The 19,408-nt window shown below is 40.0% G+C and overlaps 1 protein-coding gene across 1 annotated transcript; it reads right to left on the bottom strand.

Annotated features, from left to right (window-relative positions):
* Window positions 1-14,659: 14,659 nt before the first annotated feature.
* LOC121241962 (tetraketide alpha-pyrone reductase 2-like) lies at window positions 14,660-18,145 on the bottom strand. The gene is made up of 6 exons (XM_041139821.1): window positions 17,913-18,145; window positions 17,585-17,757; window positions 16,129-16,320; window positions 15,821-15,983; window positions 15,440-15,629; window positions 14,660-14,947 (listed from the first exon to the last, which is right to left on the bottom strand). Exons 1-6 carry the CDS (start codon window positions 18,016-18,018, stop codon window positions 14,806-14,808), a joined length of 966 nt encoding a protein of 321 aa, XP_040995755.1. The 5' UTR covers window positions 18,019-18,145; the 3' UTR covers window positions 14,660-14,805.
* Window positions 18,146-19,408: the final 1,263 nt, after the last annotated feature.

The raw sequence follows: 19,408 nt of genomic DNA on the forward strand, positions 1-19,408 counted from the left end.
GGTGTGTCGTTCGGGTGGTCGAGCTATTAATGCGGCGTGGTTATCAAACCGCCTTCTTTCAGTCTGTATCCCTTTCGGGGGTGAGGTTGAGATGGACGTCCTCCTCCAAAGTATTTTTACGTCCACCACTCCTAATGAGGGACATCATTATTCTTCATGGATCTCTCCTCTTTTTTCGTCTCGTTCGACCATCGGGAGTCATTCTCTTGAGGTTGCTGATGAGGGGGTGGCAGCTACTTCTAGCAACCGCGTGGAGGTAGAGGATCATACAAGAGGTAAGTCCTCTCCAGACGTTGCAATCCTCGGGGGTTCGAAGAGTCCCGCTACGGATTCTTCTGCCTAGGCCACACCTCCACACACGGGGTGTTCCCTTTTGCATATCTTAGCCGATGATGGTCCAAGGAGTCCAATCATTGACCCACTTGTCCTGGTTGAGTTCCCCGAGGGTGGTGTTTCTATGGGTGATACAGTTGGCGAGGGTCCGCACGATGACCCACTCACCTAGGTTGAGTGTCCAACAGGAGGTGACTCTTTTCTGGATGTCGTGATTGGTCCTCGTCTGGGGGGTTTGAGTAGGGATCCGTCTGCTTCCCCTGAAGTCTCTACGGGATTGCCTGAATTCACAGGCCTTGTGGAAGCTCTTCCTTCTTTGTCCTGGCTGGCCATGGAGGGGAGCTGAGAGGAGGCCATTGGTCTGGTCATTGAGTGCTTGTCTGGTTTTTTCCATGAGGTTCGACCGTTTCTTTCTCGCCTTTTACTCTTTTTCTTTTCCTCTCCCTTTTTCTTAGTCTTTCCTTTTTGCTGCCAAGGTACTTCCCAACTTAAGGCTTTCATCGTGGATGATCATGAGGTAGCCGTTTGGGAGAACTTGGAATGTGCTTGCGGCAAAAGGGAGGAGAGGGAACTATTGAGGCGCGAGCTGAAGAGGATGTGACTTGACCTATCGAATGAGCGCAATAGAGCGAGGAAGTTAGAGCGCAACTGGTGAAAGCACAAGCAGAAGTAGGACGACTTATCCCGAGAGCAGGAGGAGAAGAAATGGTTGGAAAAGCTGAACCAAAGTCTTTAGGACGTCTCCCTCTCCCTACAAAGGCAGCATAAGTGGTTCCTGAGACTTCGTGATGAAGCATAGGGATGTGGGGTCATTGTAGACCATAGATCAATGTGAGCATTCCTTCTGAAGAGTCCAGAGCTACGTTCGAGATCTTTCACCAAGTACCTTCAAAAGCTTGTGCTTGCCAATATTCCCACCAACGAGGCTGCCTTTCAAACTAATCGTGACCTAGGAAGGAAAGAGATACCTGATGCTTTCCCCGGTCTGGTTGTTCCTACACTGATAGTTGTGGAGCCGGCCAATCTTGCTTCTACTGCCACTAAGATTAGTGTCCCTGGCGCCGAGATTTAAAGTTTTTATTGTTTCATTATACTTTTTTTTTTGTTTGGCGCTCATATATATCCACACTTTGTCGCTCAATGACTTGTATAAATATATACTAACTAGTATACATATCTTGTTCTTTATGTCTTGTCTTTGCTTCTTCTTCTCCTTGGGTGGCGGGCCTGGGGAATCATGGTGAAGGGTTCCGTAGGGCTCCCACCCACCCCGCTGGCCGGTCACATTGCCCTTGCTTATCCTTTTCGGATAGTCGTTCTTAGAGCACGACCATCATTTTTAATCGTACTGTACTTTGTTATTTCGATAGACATGCTTGGCCGAGCTTTCATAGATTTTCGGCTCACCCTGCTGGCGTCCGATTTAACTTTTTGACCCCGTTAGCCGCTTACCTTTTGTTCGTATATTCAATACTTGTTTCCTCCCTCCACGTTTCTCACTGCGCTCTGTGTAAGTCTTTGGGTCCAGAAAGCGGCCACAGACTGTTAGGCTGATCTGCCCTGTCGACTATTCGGTGCCCCTCCCTCGCAGATGTTTCATCCCCTAGGTAGGCTTGGGGGCCCTCGGGCTGGGTATTGGTTTGAGGCCCAGTGGGCTTTAAGTAGTGGGGACAAATTCGTTGCAGTTACCCCGCTAATTCTTTCCCAAACAGGTCTAGGAAGAATTCTTCTCCTTTCTTTTGACCCTATGTCCATCCAAGTTCCCGCCTTGCTAATGCTAAGTGACTGCTCGCATTTCGCATATGTGGCAACACAACGTCAGTTATGCTTCCGCATTGAATGGTGCCCTTTCAATTTCTGCATCATGGCTCCATCTTTCACAGCCATTAATTATGCACATTGTATCAATAGATATGCTTTGCAGCGGTTTCGATAATCAAGGGATTTTGATTCTCTAGGGGGACACGTGGTGATATGTGGAGTTATGGTGCCACGGGAGGCCAAACGTCAACCCCACCTATATAAGGACCCTCATCCACATTTGGAAATCCATTATATTCACTCCGTCTTTTCTCTTTTATTCTGTGACTCTTGCTCTACTGCTTGAGTTCTCAGTTCCTTTGTTTTCCTTCACTTTCCATTTGAAGATTCTTTGCATTTTCTTCTATCTTTCATGGCTTCGATGAAATCTTCACACCCTAGTGGGCGATGGGGCCTTTGGCGGCCCTTAGGCTGCTACCTGCTGTGGCGGCCGGCACCATAGGGTGGAACCGCCAATCCTCCGTTGTTGGGGTCCCGGACCCCTTACTCTCGTTCTTGCCCTTTTGCTTATTGTGCCTCACTCATTGTCACCATTTTGCTTACGGGGCTCAACTTTGAAGCCATTCTCCATAGCTTGCTGCATCACGGAGCATAATTTGATCAGACTTGGTTGTAGTGGTGAATTGCCTTCGTTGCAGTGGTAAATGGCCTTCGTCCGGTAAGCGATTCTCTACGTAGAAATCAATTATGAGATGTTCTAATTTTTGGCGGTATCTTTGTCGTCGTTGGAGAACAACTTATCCTGGTTCTGATGGGTCAAGAAACAATGAGGTCTTCTGGCCTTTTTAGATTATCCTTGGCCTTTTTACAGTCTAGATCTAGGTTCAGGCACTGAAACCTGTTTTGTTGAATATATAAGCTTCACGGTGCAACTTATTCTTTGTAGTCCTACGGCTTTATGATGTAACTTGCTCATTGTAGTCTTTAATAATCAATAAAATGATTTTTCGTTGATTGTACACGACTGTACGATTTCCTCATTCTTATTGCTATATATTTTTCTTCTTTCTTCTTCTTCTTTTGTTAACTGGTTGTAGGGTTTTTGCATTTTTCTTGCTGTATTTCTTTTTCCTTTTTTTTTTTCTCTGCATTCTTCCGTTCACATCGTCCTACGTTTATGGCCCTTTGTTGAGTGCCGTTATTGCTCTCGCTTGTATTTTTTATCTTGGTATTTTGGGGAGTTTGCAACCTCGTTCTATTTCTTGCTTGCTGATACTTGTGCAGCCTTCTTGCAGGACCTTGCTTCCCTTATGGAGATTCTTCTTACTTTGGATAGTCGTAAGACTAAAACCTGCACGCCATCGGAGAGAGGTTAGGCTACCTCAAATTAGCCTGCTCCTTTTGGCTCCCCAATGAGGTAACATTTTCGGTGGCCCCTAGGTTGGTCTGCTCTTTCACTGTGATAGGAGTCAGGGTAAATTTTTTGGGCTGCCTCGAAGGTAGGACCCACTTTCCTTTGCGGGAGGGATAAAGAGGCTTTTAGGCCGACCTTTCCCTATTGGATCCCGAAGGGAGGTAAGTAGTTCATACAGTTTGTTACTGGACCCGCTCCCACTCGTTGACATCAAAGGGAAAGGTAACATTTTGGGCCAAGCTGGTAATGGACCCACTCTTTGCTTGTAGTGGAGGTCGGGGTAAGTTTTCAAGTCGACGCAAGGGCCAAACCCGCTCTCCTCCGCTGGGGGGACATGGTAACCTTTTAGGTTCCCCTTGTATCCCGTGAGGAGGTAAGTTATTTGGACAGTCTATCACTGTACTCGCTCCCCTTGTTGACACTTACGAGGAAGATATAGTTTCTAATTTTGGGTAATTGAGAACTAACCCGCACTCTGACATGGGAGGGACAAGGTAACCTTAAGGCCTACCTTTCCCTATGGTATCCTTTGAGAGGTAGGTTCGGACAGCGAATTGCCTTGGGGCATAACACACTCTCCATCGTGGCAGGGGTGGAACAACTTTCGGCCTAATTCCCCATGTCCCACATGAGGTATGTTGTTCAGACAGTTTGTGACTGGACCTGCACCCGCTTGTTGATATCACATGAAAGGTAAGTGTTGGGTCTGGTTGGTGTTGATCTCACTCTTCATTGTAGCGGAGGTCGGAGTAATTTATTCACCCGACCTCCGCTGCAGGGGGCGCAGTGAGGCCGATCCAGCTCTCCTCTATGAGAGGGATGATGCCATCTTTGGGCTGACCTTTCCCTGTAGTGTCCCGCAGGGAGATGATTTCGGGCAGTTTGTGACTAAACCTGCACTCACCTGTTGACGTCCGGAAGAAAGGTAAGTTTTCATCTTCGGGCCACCAAAAGCTGACCCGCACTCAGCCATGGGTGGGATAAGGCAACCCTTAGGCATGCCTTTCCCTATGGTGCCCCTTGGGGAAGTAAACTGTTAATGACCTTGTTGTCGTAGATTTCATAAGCTGCGCATTTTATTATTGGTGCCTTACTGGTGATACGAAAGCGTGGAGCAGCTGTTTTGTATTGTCCTAAAATGTCTCGTTTTCATTAAATAAAATGAAAAGTACAAGCTAGACGAAGATGTGTTACAAAATTAAGGGACACAGAATCCTTACAAAATTAAGGGACACAGAATCCCGACCTGGGGAGGTCGTCGCCCATCTTTCCTTTCAAAATTGTGTACCGTCCCTTCTATGCCTCGAAACTGGTAGGGCGAGTTGTAGACAAAGGCCTGCCGTAGTTTCTCCGATGGTGCCCTACCTACTCTATTCTATTACTGTCGTCCAAGGCGGGCCCTCCTCCATATTTCTGTTTTAACTGTTGAATGTAGCATTCTCTTGTTGATACCTACTTTCCTCGGACTTCTCCCACTTGCTTTGGAGTTAGGAACATCATTTGAGGTGGTAGGTCGATGTGACGACCTTTAAACTATTGAGGGTGGGCCTTCTGATGATGGCGTTGTACACTGATGATGTCTTCACTACTAGGAAGTCAACCATAACAGGGGCTGTGCAGGGGCTACTCCTCATAAGGATGGTAACGTGATGGTTTCTACAGGCTGGACAATGCTTCCAAAGAAACCTTTCAAGGGCATGGGGGTGGGTTGTAGCCAGATGACCTCAATACCCATCCTGGCAAAGGCTCCCCAGAACAGGATGTCCGCGGAGCTCTCGTTATTGATGAGGATTTTGAGGGTGGTGAAGTTGGCGACAAGCATAGTGACCACTAAGGCATTGTCATGGGGGTACAAGACCCCTTCTTCATTAGCCTCCATGAACGAGATTGCTAGAGTAGGGTCACCCTTTCGTTGTTTGGTGGGATGATAGTACACTTCGTGGTATTAGACCTGTTTGGCATGTGTTTTTCTGCTCGATGATTTAACACCTTGGCTCGCGAACCTTCTAGCTATGGTCCGAATTTCCTGGAGGGGGGTTCCTACCTTGGTGGAGAATTGGGGCGACCTGGAGGTTGCTCTCTTATTGCCATTTGCTGTTGAGGGTTGTTTGCCCGCCAATTCCGGCCGCCTCGGTCCCGACTCATTTCTCTCCATCTTCCCCTCCTCTCTTGCTCTTACCTCCTGGCTGGGGAGTGGCGTCACTTCTATTGTTCTGCATATTCCCTCCTCCTTTGTGGGGAGAAGCAGTTTGTGGTATTATGTGAGGTGGACTGGTGGTATGTGCAGTACCAACGCACTGTTCCCTGGTTGTCTTCTTTTTGAATGGCCAATGTGAGCCGGTTGTATCGGGGTCCGGATCCCTTTGCTGGGACTTCCTCTCACCGCTCCTCTTGGGAGCCCTTCTTCTCTTCATATGGCTTGGCCTTGGTTGGGACCTTCGCCTTCCTCTCTGCGCGCTCCACTTTCTTCATTTGTGGCTTCGTCATTGCCCGGAGAGTGTCTTCCATGTTGATGAAGTTGTCGGCCTGGTCCATGAACTCTCGCAATGTTGTGGGAGTCCTTTTGGCTAGCTCTGCCATAAACTGGGATCATGGCTAGACCCCCCCACAGGAGCGCCATCAAGGTTATCTTTTCTTTCTGGTCGTCGGTGGTTATGCGCTCTTTGTTGAACCAAGCTAAGTAGGACTTTAGGCCTTCGTCCTCTATTTGTTTGATGGTGAGGAGGTATGCAGCACGACGTCACGTATTTCTATTAGACATGAACTGGGTTAGGAACAACCTAACTAGTTCGCCAAAGCTATCCACCGATCCAGGTGCTAGTGACCTGAACCATACATGTGCTGACCCTGGTTAGTAGGAATGCCTTACAAGCTATTTTCCCGGGGAAGCCATGCAGAGTCATGTGAGCCTTGAAAATTTCTAGGTGCTCGAGGGGGTCCCTTCCTCCATCATACATCTCTATAGTGGGGACTCTAAACCTCGGTGGCAAAGGCATCGCCATTACTTCTTTAGTATATGATAGACCCGTACTTGTGAGCAATTCGTCCACCGTTGACGACGTACCTATTTTCCTTGTTATCTCCTCGTACGTCCCTTTGAGGCAGCGGAACTCGTTCTGCATGTTTTTATGATCCTTTTGCTTATTAAGTCTTGCTTGCGTGTTTCGAGATCCTACGTGCTCAGTGTTGCTGGATCCCACCCCGCCGCCTTGCTTCTGTTGGGGGTTTTTTGAGCTCCTCGTTTTCCTTGTGGAGTGTCTGTACTATGCTAGTTAGTTTTGTTATCCACTCCTTCATGATTTTTAACCTTACTTCCATGGCATCTCCCATGTCTCTCATGAGTTGTTCAGAATGGGTTGTCGCAGACATGATAATGACATGCAAGATCTATTACGATTCCACAGACGGCGCAACTATTAACATTGTGTTTCGTACAACTTTGGGCCAAGCTCTGACAACTCAGGTCTTCGAAAACATGTTTTGCACAAGGTAGAAAAGACTATGACATTGAGAGGGGAGCCTAGGGGTCGGTTAACCTTTGATGCCAAAGTTAGTAAATATTCTTGAGGAGTAGCAAATAAGTAAGAGAGTTTAGGAATTAGAGAGATATTCTCATACTTGAGATCTACTATTTATACTATAGGCTTGAGGAGCAGATAGTGCATGCTCCCACGAAGTCTGTGTCTCTCGTACTGTTCCATGTGTCAGTCTTTAATTGCGGCGTGGCTCTGCGACGGCGTCATTAATGTGGCATGTCGTCCGGGTGGTGGAGCTATTAATGCGGCTTGGTTATCCGACCGCCTTCTCTCAGTCTGTATCCCTTCTAGTCCATTCATGCCTGTTCTGTCAGTAGATCAAGGGCTCTCCGTATATCACGTCTGCTATGCTGGCGGGCACTTGAGGATCGGACACTACCCGAGGGGGCCTCAGATCGATGAGTCCCATCCCTTGTTGCACCATCCCTCCTATAGGTTGTGTACAAATGAGCTTTCCCTTGGGTTGGGTTATGGGCTCGTTACTCCGGGTTTGGCTTTTAATCTTACTTCCTTTCATTTATGAGCCTCTTGGGCTTGGGGGGGGGGGGGGGGGGGGGAATCCCTTTACAGTTACCTCGCTAATTCTCACCGGATGAGTATGGTGGAAATTTTTTCATGATCCAATCCTGCTTTACTACCAAGGCCGAGAACCTTGTTATCTTGTTTTGAAGTCCAGGAGGCTTTTGCTGATTAGCATTTCTGACAGCATTCTTATCAAAGGATGGGCTCACCTTTTCATGACATATTTTCAAGTTCAATAATGAAGGGGTGTCAGCGGCTTTTCGTGTTTGTGTCGCTTCGTAAACCACATTCCCAGAATTTGAAATGGTGTGTGCCCTTGTTGCCACGGTGCATGAGAGTCTAACCGTCATCCTCTTATAAAACGTGGGAGAGGGACCTAGTGTTCGCCTGCTGCGTTGTGATTGTCCCACTATTTTAGTTCTCTCAATTTTTCTTCTCTCCGACCAATCTTCTTAGCTACTCCGTGTGTTGGCGGTGATGGCCTCTGAAAAATCTATTTCACCAAATGTTTCCAGTGGGGGCTCTGCTGATATCGGGCTGTTGTTTTTGTGACCAGTTATTTCTAGCGAAAATGATTATTTCTAGTGAAAATGATTATTCCCTGCCAATATTAGTATGTTTTTGTCGCAAATAGTTGTTATCGTCGCAAATAATCCATTACAATGCATGTTTTTCTCTTAGCGAGCTTATAAATCTACTTTGGAAATTATGATTAAAATGTGATTTTTAGAAAATTATAAAACATTTGTCGATTATTCTAAAGCTAACATATATCTTCATGAGTGACTCATTCCAAATGTCCAACCTCTTCTATAGTACTTTCTCACATGAATCATGAAACTCTTTTGATATATTGGAATCCCAATAGAACTACCCACGGTATGTAACTCACTAGCAAATGATTGATGAATTCCTTGGCTCTCCAAGAACAAAGATGACTAAAAGACTAATTGGGACGGTGATTATATGTGTATCGCAGAGAAAACTGTTTTGGCTTGAAAGCTCACAATCTCACTTAAAATTAGGGCTCAAATTAAAGTTAAAAGATGATCCAAAAACCTTATTTAAGTCAAAACATGGACAAATTCGCAAAATAGGGACATTTCCCGAGTGTTTAATGAATAAGTTTTGTTGATCACTCCCTTATCTAGCAACAAGCAAAATGTACTTAACTTTTGCTTGACTTGACTTGAGATGGGATGAGATGAGGTTAAAACTGAGATAAGATGAATTGAGATTAAAGTTGAAAGTTAAATAAAATATTATTAGAATATTATTTTTTAATATTATTTTTGTTTTGAGATTATTTGAAAAAGTTGAATTGTTTATTGTATTTTATTTGGGAATTTGAAAAAGTTGTAATGATTAAATGAGATGAGATGAATTGATTTTTGTATCCAAACCTAGTAATTAAGGTGAGTTTGGAAAATAAGATAAGATGAGATGAGATGGTTTTTGATATGAACCCGCATGAAAGAAATCCCATGGACCCACAATCAATTTGAAAACTCATCCAAAAAAGTCAAAATCAAGTCAATTAATGGGAAATCTAGACCCGATGAGAACTCGTTTCAAGAACCTAGATTATATTAAAATCTAGACCCGTTGAAGAACCCTTCTCAAGAACCCAGATTTCAAAGGAGGAATGCCACAAAGGTTGTGATTTACCTTTGATAAGTTCAAAAGTTCTATTAAGAACAAGATGAGATAAACTCAACTCATAATGAATAAATTCATCAAATTTCATAAACCTTCTTAAAATGAGGCAACAAAGAGTATTTAAACCAAAACCTAATTAAAACCCTAGCCAAACTAAAGCCCCAACATCCAAAAATACCCCTTAGTGAATAGTGCCGCGGCTACAATACGGTGCTACAGTAATTCGGTTACAGTACTTTTGAAACCCTAGTTTACTACAGTACTTCTTAAAATCCTAGTTCAACAAAATAATAAATTTCACAACATGCCATTGAATAGACCCCCTTAAGTCATTCTCATAATTAAACTCAATAATTTTAAACTAATAAAATAAATCATTTAAATGAATTAAACAAGTTGAAACCCTTCAAGAGCCCAAAGCTTTTAAGTCTTGTCGTTGCCCTCTTCCATAGCTTATCAAATGAGTCAAAATTGGATCTTCATCCTTCAAGTCCATCTTGAGTGTTGGAGTCTTGCTAGCTTCATCCCAAGTGGATTGTGCCAATCCTTGCATTGCCTCATTGATCTTCTTGGCTCTTGACCTTATAATCGACCCACCTGGAACTTGCAAAGAATCTTTAAGACTAGATCTATCTTGGTGCCCATCAGTTTTAGATGAAAGTTGAATAAAATATTGTTAGAGTATTTTTTAATATTATTATTATTTTGGAGTTTTAAAAAGTTGGAATTGTTTATTATATTTTGTGTGAGAATTTAGAAAAATTGTAATGATGAGATGAGATGAAATGAAACCAAACCGTTTCTGTATCCAAACAGGGCCTTAGTAGTTGCACTTGTATCTTTTGAATGCGGGTGTATGGCTCTAATCCCACCAAATAAGTCAAAAACCTTGTTATTACGTATTACATCATTAATAGCTCTGTTAATTATGGACCTACTACTACTACTACCACACACACACACACACACATACACACCATAAAGGAATTCTACAAATGTAAATCCATAAAATGACATGATTTCATATGATACGTTAGATTTATTTTACAATCTAATATAGGGCTGAACAACAATCTACGAAACCAGTCGGCACTGATGCAGACTGACCGCCAAAGCACGAAACTGGCAAAGAACATATTGGCCAGTGGTATAAATTCCTTAAAACCGACGTCGGCCGGTTCAATTCCGGTTCAAACCTCCGAAACGGCCGATTAAATAAATAAATATATTTTTTTATATATATCTTAGTTAAAACGATGCCGTTCCACTTAAGTTTAATTGAAAAGACGTCATTTTAGACCTAAAGTATACAAATACAAGTGAAATGACGCCGTTTGGTCTTATCTTGTCGTTTTATACATAACATATTAAAAACAAATATGAGTGAAACACATTATTTGATTTAAAACCAAACATCATCATTTTGATTTGAGCTTGTCTTGTTCCCCTCCCCTCTTCTTCTCTGATTTTTCAGTTTCTCTCATTATCTCTCTCCTCTGCAACACTTTCTCTCTCTACTTTCTTAGATGAACCTCGTTGCTAGGGGGACCAAGAACCGACTGAGAATTGCTGGAGTCGATACGACTGGTATTTCTCCTCCCCATCGGCCAATACGGTTGATTGTTCCATACAAATCCCCTCCATCGGTCGACGTCGGTTTTGGTAAAAAACTACATCGATTAGGGTCGATTCTCATTCCTAATCTAACATACTATATAAATTCATGTCAATTTGTGTATTTACTTTGGTAGTATCTCTTTGTGGCTAAAACATTTCTCACATATTAATGAAAAAGACAAAACGCTATTACCATTTTATGTTGGTTAATGATGTGGCAATTACCAGTAGGACTTCTTTCTTTCTATTCTCCTCTATACAGTCATGCTTAAAGAAGAAAGAGGTGGAGCCTTTCGCCACGTCTTATTACTGCAGTAAGAGTGGAAGAATCCCCTGGTCAATCTTTTGGATTTGAGGAGACTGATGGAGGATTTAGCAGATATATGGCATCAACTGCGACTAACAGATGAGGAGACTTCATTGCTTGGATTTGATCCGAGGAAGCTGGAGGAGGCGACTTGTGATACCCCATATGATATGGATAAGGGTATGTGGTGTAAGAAATCCCATATTGCTTAGGAAGGAGAAGTTCTTGCTCTTTATAAGGTTCCAATGAGGTTCCAATTGTATCATTGACTAGTCCTTTTAGAGTATAGGCCATGTAGTTTGAGCCTTCCATTTGGGCGTTACAAATGGTATCAGAGCCTATCCTCACTAGAAATGTGGGACTTGAGCCGTGCCACCTACAATAGACAGGCCTGACGAGGACATCGAGAATTTAAGGGGGTTAGATTGTGATACCCCATATGATATGGATAAGGGTAGGTGGTGTATGAAATCCCACATTGCTTAGGAAGGAGAAGTTCTTGCTCTTTATAAGGTTCCAATGAGGCTCCAATTGTATCATTGACTAGTCCTTTTGGAGTATAGGTTATGTAGTTTGGGCTTTCCATTTGGGCGTTACACGACTAGAAAAGGAGATTGTTGTCTGGTGGGTGAACTTTGCTCAGCACGTCCCATTGGAAAGGAGATAGTCCATTCAACAATGGCAAAAATATGGAAGGTGGGGAAACTGTTCTCATTCTAGGAAATATGCCCAAACCTATTTGTTATAACTTTTGCAAGCCAAGCAGATAAACAAAGAGTTTTGGGAGGGAGGTCGTGATTGTTCGACAATACTTTTCTCATCCTATAACCATTTGATAGTTTTACTCAACCATACCTGATAAGCTTCGATTTTGAGACTTTTTGGATTCAATTGGATAATCTTCTTCTGGCTTGCATGAATCTCGAAATCAGAAAACAAATCGGGGAGGGACTAGTAAAGGAAGTGGATGACTAGGAGGTTGGGGTTGGACAAGGGAGTTATTTACAAGTTAAGATCGAGATTGACTTGAGGAAAAATATAACTTGAGGTAGAACTATTAATGTGTAGGGACAAAGGATTTGAGTGCCATTGAAATATGAAAAACTACCGAGGATGTGCTTCAAGGGTGGCTAGATAGTCCATGGGAGGTAGGGTTGTAGCAATATCGGTAGTCCAGCAACTATTAGACAAGTATGAGAAAGCTTTTGGTTAATGTTTAAACAAATAGAAAACGTCCATCTATTTTAGCTCCAATATTGGTTTAACAATCAAGAACCAGATTATTCAAGCTTCTAGTGTCCCACCTAGTAGTAGTTATGAAAAGTATTTAGGATTGCCAACAATGGTGGGTATATCAGAATGCAACACCTTTAGAAGTATAAAAGAGAGAGTGTGACAAAAGATCAATAACTAGAAAAATAATTTTTTGTCCCAAGCGGGTAAGGAGATACTTCTCAAGGCAGTCATCCAAGAAATTTCAACTTATTTTTTGAGTGTTTTCAAACTACCAAGGAAGTTGTGTAAAGAGATATTCTCGATGATGTTTAGATTTTGGAGGGGCCATAAGAAAAATGATAAAAGAATTCAGTGGAAAAGTTGGCCAAAGATGGGGGGGGGGGGGGGGGGGGAACAAAAAAAGAGGGGGTTTGGATTTTTGAGATATAGAATGTTTCAATAAAGCAAAGTTGGCAAAACAGTGTTGAAGGATATTGAATAACCAATCTTCTATAGATTATGTAGGACAAATATTTCAAATACTATCATTTTCTAGAAGAAAAACTAGGACAAATGTTTCAACTACTAATCTTCCTCGATAGATTTGCTTAAAGGACTAATATGGAGGGGTGGGGAATGGACAAAAGATCAAGATATAGAGGGATAAGTGGATACCAATTCCAACTTCATATAGAGCTTAGTCTCTTGTTAAGATCCTAGACTTAGATTGCAAAGTTAAATATCTTATTTATGAAGAAATAGGAAGGTGAAATGAAATTTTCATTAAAGAGATTTTTAGTACAAAAAGAAGTTGAGGTGATTTGAAGTATGCCAAAAATGGGACTTATTCTATCAAAAGTGCATACCATTTGGATCATACTAAAAAGAGAGTTATGAGAGGAGAAACTTCAAAGCAGTCTGCAATAGAAATAGGGTGGCAACAGATAAGGGGTTTAAAAGTCTTGGGTTGTGTCAAGCACTTTGTTTGGAAAGCAAGTCATGATATACCGCCAACTAGATAAAACCTTTTCAAGTGACAGATAATAGATACTCCCATTTGTCTGATATGTGAAATAGATGAGGAATCAGTTGGTCATTCTCTATAGAGTTGTCCAACAGCAAGTGATGTGTGGGCAAATTAAGTAGTATTGTACAAAAATGGTTGAGATCAGAGGAAGACTTTTACAAGTTGTGGAAGAAATGGAGAGTGAAGCTACAATCTAAGGAATTAGGGTTGGTGGGGGCAATAATGAGAAGGATTTGGATAAGAAGAAATGCTTTCATTTTTTAAAATTAGCTTGAATGTCCAAAACAATTAATTCAAGCAACTACTAAAGGGTTAGAGGAGTTCCACCAATCTCAGACTAACCATAAGGAACAATAAAAACTCATCTAGGAATGCAAGGGAAATGATTATATGGAACAAACTAGACTAAAATGAATTGAAAGCAAATTAGGATGCAGCTGTTATGCTCATTCAAGGAGAGTTGGGCTTGCAATTATTATTAGAGATTAAGAGGGGGAGATATTGAAATCTTTATGCACAAATATCAAGTATATCGTGCAACCCATTATGGCTGAAGCTCTTACACTGAGAAGGGCAATATAATTTTATTTCTCATTTGATTATACAGACAAGATGAGATGAGATGAGATGAGATGAAAAATACATGAATAGTAGTGAGATAGTTTATGAATAGTAATGATAAAAAATTATATAATAAAGAATTATCTAATAGTAATAAATGTATAATATCTTATATAATAATATGATAATATGATATATAGAATTATATTTCGTTATACTGAAGAGTCTCCTTTTTTGCCTACAAATAACCTTTATTTGTCATTAATTGTATTAATTAGCTTGTTTAATGTTTTTAAAAAATTTGACTACTTGGTTGCCAGCTGGCACATGATTTACATTCCTGATTAATTGCATTCAAAGTCCCCTCGAACTATTTTTGCCCAACTCTGTCTTCCATCGGTTTTGAACTCGAATAAATGGCAGTTTTTATAGCCCACAAACGTCTAGCTAGACTTATGATCGATTAAACGACTAGATAAAATTAAGGGAAAAGTTCAAAAATTGCGCCATACAGTACTTAGAAAGAAATTAGATGGTTTTTTCTAAATTTTGGACTCAAGGCCTCAACCACTTGATCGGTGTTTGTTCGGATTATAAACAAGACAAGCAAAGAGCTTCGAGGCCGTTTGTTCATGCATCAGTTTTTATATTTTGTCAACCGTAAAAGGCTTAAATTTCTTTAAAGAGAGTAAGATTTATGTGCCTGATCAATTCAAACTAATTTCTTTTAATTTTCTCTTTTATTGTAATCTTTGTTTTTATTACTGGAAATTTCATAAACAAAATCCATGTCATAACAGGTCAATGGTGTTCTTGCAGAAGAAAAATCTTGCAGAAGACACTATCATGTTCTTCACAGAAATCCTTTCTCTTGGAAACTTCTGATGCAGTCATCAAACATTTGATCAAGGGTCTTGAATGGAGGAAACCCTAATTGAGTAATCTTAGTGGTGTCCATGCTATGTGGATTGCTGTCTCCTTCGTTGCTGCCACACCTACAACATTGCCATAACAATCACAGAGACTTTTAGGCAAATTAAGGAAATCTATGAAGTTATTTAGAGAGAAGACTCCATATAAATATTTTAATCAAATGGGATGAATTGGCAAGAGTGATGGCCATGGTTCAAACTCAATATTTTTACTCTAATATCATATATATTAAATCATCATTTATCCAGAAACTTGAACTATTGAGAAGGGATATATCAAAGGCCCCGTTTGGATAGTGAAAGTATTTTATTTCATCATTACAATTTTTTTAAATTTACACACAAAATATAATAAATAATTGATTTTTTTAAATCTTGAAATAATAATAATATTAAAAAATAATATTTTATTCAATTTTTAACTTTTATCTAAAACTATCTCATCTTATCTTACTATCCAATCAGCACCTACTAATTTAAATTATATATTAACATGAGCATGTGCTTTTGCAGGAATGTTCGAGACAGAGAGTTCAAGGACATTTTTTCACTCACTTGTTTTCAAATGGGTAGGAATGATACTTAGCCCTCAGCATCTCAATGATTTGGGACCAATGAGCCACCGAGCCTGAACATATAAGCCTTCCAGATGCTTTCTTGTCCTCCATAGCTAAGATGTGTGCGGCAATGGCATCGTCTATGTGCACGAATCCAACCGTTGTATTTGGATATTCACCTCTGACACCTGACAAAGGAATGTACAACAAATCATTTATATCACTTAAACGAAAAATGATATGATTTGATTTGTAAGATTTAATGTTTTAAAATTTTTTATTCAAATCAAATTATATCACGGAAATAGCGTGTCGTGTAAAGATATTCAAAATTTAATTATTAAGAGAAAAATCGTTATTGTTGGTAATGAAACCTAACCTTTAATTATGGCCAATATAAGGAGGAGTGAGCTGGTTGGTTGTGGTTGAAGCAGGGGGCCAACCACGAAAGATGGATTCACTACCACCAGATCCATCCCACTTTCCCCAGCCATTCTCCAAGCTTCTTTCTCAGCTAAAGTCTTTGCATATGCATACCAAAGCTGCATGCAAGCAAGATCCACTCAACAATATTAATTATTCTAAGAAAAACCCTTTAAAAAAAAATTGCAGTTTACATCTCATATATAAATGATGCAGATTGCAGAAAGAGATATCATGCATATATAGAGCCAGAAGTGTAATTACGTTGTGGCGTTTGCAGTAATCTGGATCACTCCAATGTGTTTCATTCAGAGGAGAAATCTGCTGGGCATCATCACGGTATCTTATTGAAGAACAGGAAGATGTGAGAACAACCCTTTTCACAGTTGTGCTCGCTTTTGAGCAGGAGCTCAGCACATTCAAAGTGCCCTTTATGCATGGATCGATCAGAGTTGCCTGCACGAATAATATATATCGATCCACACGAATCATGTATATATAAATTTCTGATACGTCCCATATCATGCAAAAGGAATCAAGAAACCATGGACTTGGAAGTCTAAAAAAGAAGGGGGGATTATATAATTCGGTACAATGACTTATTTTAAAAGTTAAGTTAGTAGTTTTTGAGTGGTTTTGGTGTAACGTGTATTCGTTCTTATTTTTAACCCTACAAGAATATATTTGAAGAAAAAATGAGTAATCTGGCACTTCATCTTTGATTAATTTATCATCCAAATTATACCGATTGATGTGATATGTTTTTAAATATAGTTTTGTAGGTCAACTATATATTAAAATAAAAAAACCAGTACTCCTAATATGGCATATCAACTAGTGCAACTGGGATAACTAAACTTGGAATGCATAATAACCATGTTTATATAAACAAATACAAGACCAAATGAAAATCAGAAATGCTAAACCCACTGAAAGTTGGGTCCCGAAAGTGTCTCGAAAACTTTGTTTTTTTGACTTAGTGATTAAGAAAGTGTTTTTTAATGATGTTAATGTAAATTTTTTATTTTTTTTAAAAATGTTTATCATGATGATTTAAAAAATACAGGAAAAAAAAAATAAAAGAAAGAAATGCACTATTTCAAACACTTTTTCGGGACATTTCTTCAGTGGTTGTAGAAGGACTCAATGTAAATAGAGTGCCTCTACAACTAGGATGTGCTAGAAAATCAAAATTTTACACTTTCAATCACAAGTTACCCTTTAGAACCACCCAAAGGATGGCAGCTAATAACCACGGCCATGGCCAAGGTGGACTTTGCCAACCTGCCGTCAGCGCTAGCAATAGACCACCTAGGCTGGGGTGAGTTTAGCAATTTGTCGACAGAAGTTATTTTAATAGAAGTAACTATTAAGAATATAATATATATAATTAAATCTACATCTTTCTATCAGTTTAAGATTTTGAGATAAATGGTCATTTTACATAATATAAGAGTAAAGGTTCTGAATTCGAACCCTGACTCTACATTCTATTCTATTTAATTAAATATTATATGTGTTGAGCTCACTAATTGAGGGGGAGTCAGGTTCATATGATAGGAAAATGTTAAGAATATAATACAAATAATTAAAGCTACCTCCTCACATCAACTTAAGCTTTTGGAATAAGTCATAATTTTACAGTACTCTGTACCCCAAATGTAATTCAGTTTCAAGTGTATAAATGACAATAATTTGGAGGTATAAAGAGTAGCTTTGCCTGAATGTTGTTGTCGTAGGGAACCAGAACGGGGGATGCGGTATGAAAGACACCGTCAACCCCTTGTACTGCCTCGTCAAAGCTTCCTTCCACCATTAAATCTGCTTTCATGATCTTAAGCCTCTCCTTGGCTCCATTGAACTCCCAGAGATAACCAACCTTTCTCACATCCTCTGCCAAACACATGAAAATTTTAGAACCCCCGCGCGCGCGCACACATATAGATATACACAAATATGTATATGTTAATCCTTCATTACGTTAATTAGAACAAACATCTTGAGTTGTACACATTGCATGCAAAATTACAGAAACAAGAGATATAAACCTGGGTCTCGCACTGTTGTTCTCACAGTGTGGCCCTTCTCTAGCAAGGTCTTCACCAGGTATGCAGCCAACAACCCTGTTCCTCCTGTTACACAATACACTTCCATCTCTCTCTCTCTCTCTCTCTCTGTGGATTCTTGTTGTCTTGGTTTCCAGTTATATAGAGGTCATTTCATCGGCTTCAACGTATAGAGTCAAGAAAAAAGATCATGCATGTGCTATGCATTTGATTTTTCATAGTGGTCTCTAGAGGATATTAACTATGTATGACTTATTAAAAAACCTACTCACTCTAGTATGTTAAAAGAGCATGGCCACCTAACATGAACAAGCAAAAGGGGGCATTTTAACTACCAGCCACCCTAAAACACTCTTGCTCTCTACGTGATACTGACCAAGGGCACACCTACCAATTAAGGCAAAAGCAACTATAAAAAGCAAGAAGGCCAACGGCTTGTGGCCTGATGGCCACTACAAGAAAAATAAAAAATGGTATTTGTGACTAATTATTTACAACGAAAATGATTATTTATAATGAAAACGGACTTATTTTAGCAGGAAATAGTCATTTCATTGAAAATAACTGATTACAAATAAACAGTTTTTTTGTAGTGGGCCGGCACAAGACCCATATTACCAAAATAGAGAACATTGGTTCGACCTCCCTCTCCTAATCTATAAAAAAAAACTAAAAAAGGCAAGAGATTATATATATAAAAGGGGCATGGATGTGAGATAGGAAATGACCACATTGTAATATTAGGGAGAATTGTAATATTGAGAGGAAAAAAAAAAAAAGGAATATCAACATTGTAGGGAGATCGGGGTACCACATTGTAACCTCGCAATTTATAATGGATTTATCCCCTTTGGACGTCATGTTTTTGTAGAATTCAGTACTAAACAACGTAAATCTTTGTTTCATATACCTTATTTTATATTTCATTATATAAAATAACCACTTGTCCCAAATGCTTAAATTGATAGAAAGAGGTAGACTTTATTTTATATTTTAATATTCCCCCCATGTGTGGGTTAGACTTCCCTTAATGAGTGGGTCCAATAAGTAAAATATTTAATTAAATATAATAGAATGTAGAGTCAGGATTCGAACTCATGATCTTTGCTCTGATACTATGTTAAATCATCACTTGTCTCAAAAACTTAAACTGATGAAATGATGTAGATTTTATTTTATATCTTATCAATATGATGGTGAGATTTTATGGCCATGACACTACCAGCTAACATTTTTTGTGGTAATTAATCGGGTTATTGTATCCTGGATAAAGGTCGAATAGCTGTGGGCATCTCATCGTAACTAAATATTCTCTTGTTTCAAAGATGGAGTAAATTTTACTTTGACATGCAATATTATCTCAAAATCGTGAGAAATGATAGTTGCAGTCGTGAGTGCGAAAGCGCCGTGCAATCACTTTAAAAAAAGTGAATAAAGATAGGATCCAAATGAAAAAATAATATTTTTTTAATAGTAAA

The sequence above is a fragment of the Juglans microcarpa x Juglans regia genome, chromosome 8D (assembly GCF_004785595.1).
Source record: "Juglans microcarpa x Juglans regia isolate MS1-56 chromosome 8D, Jm3101_v1.0, whole genome shotgun sequence".
NCBI classification, from domain to species: domain Eukaryota; kingdom Viridiplantae; phylum Streptophyta; class Magnoliopsida; order Fagales; family Juglandaceae; genus Juglans; species Juglans microcarpa x Juglans regia.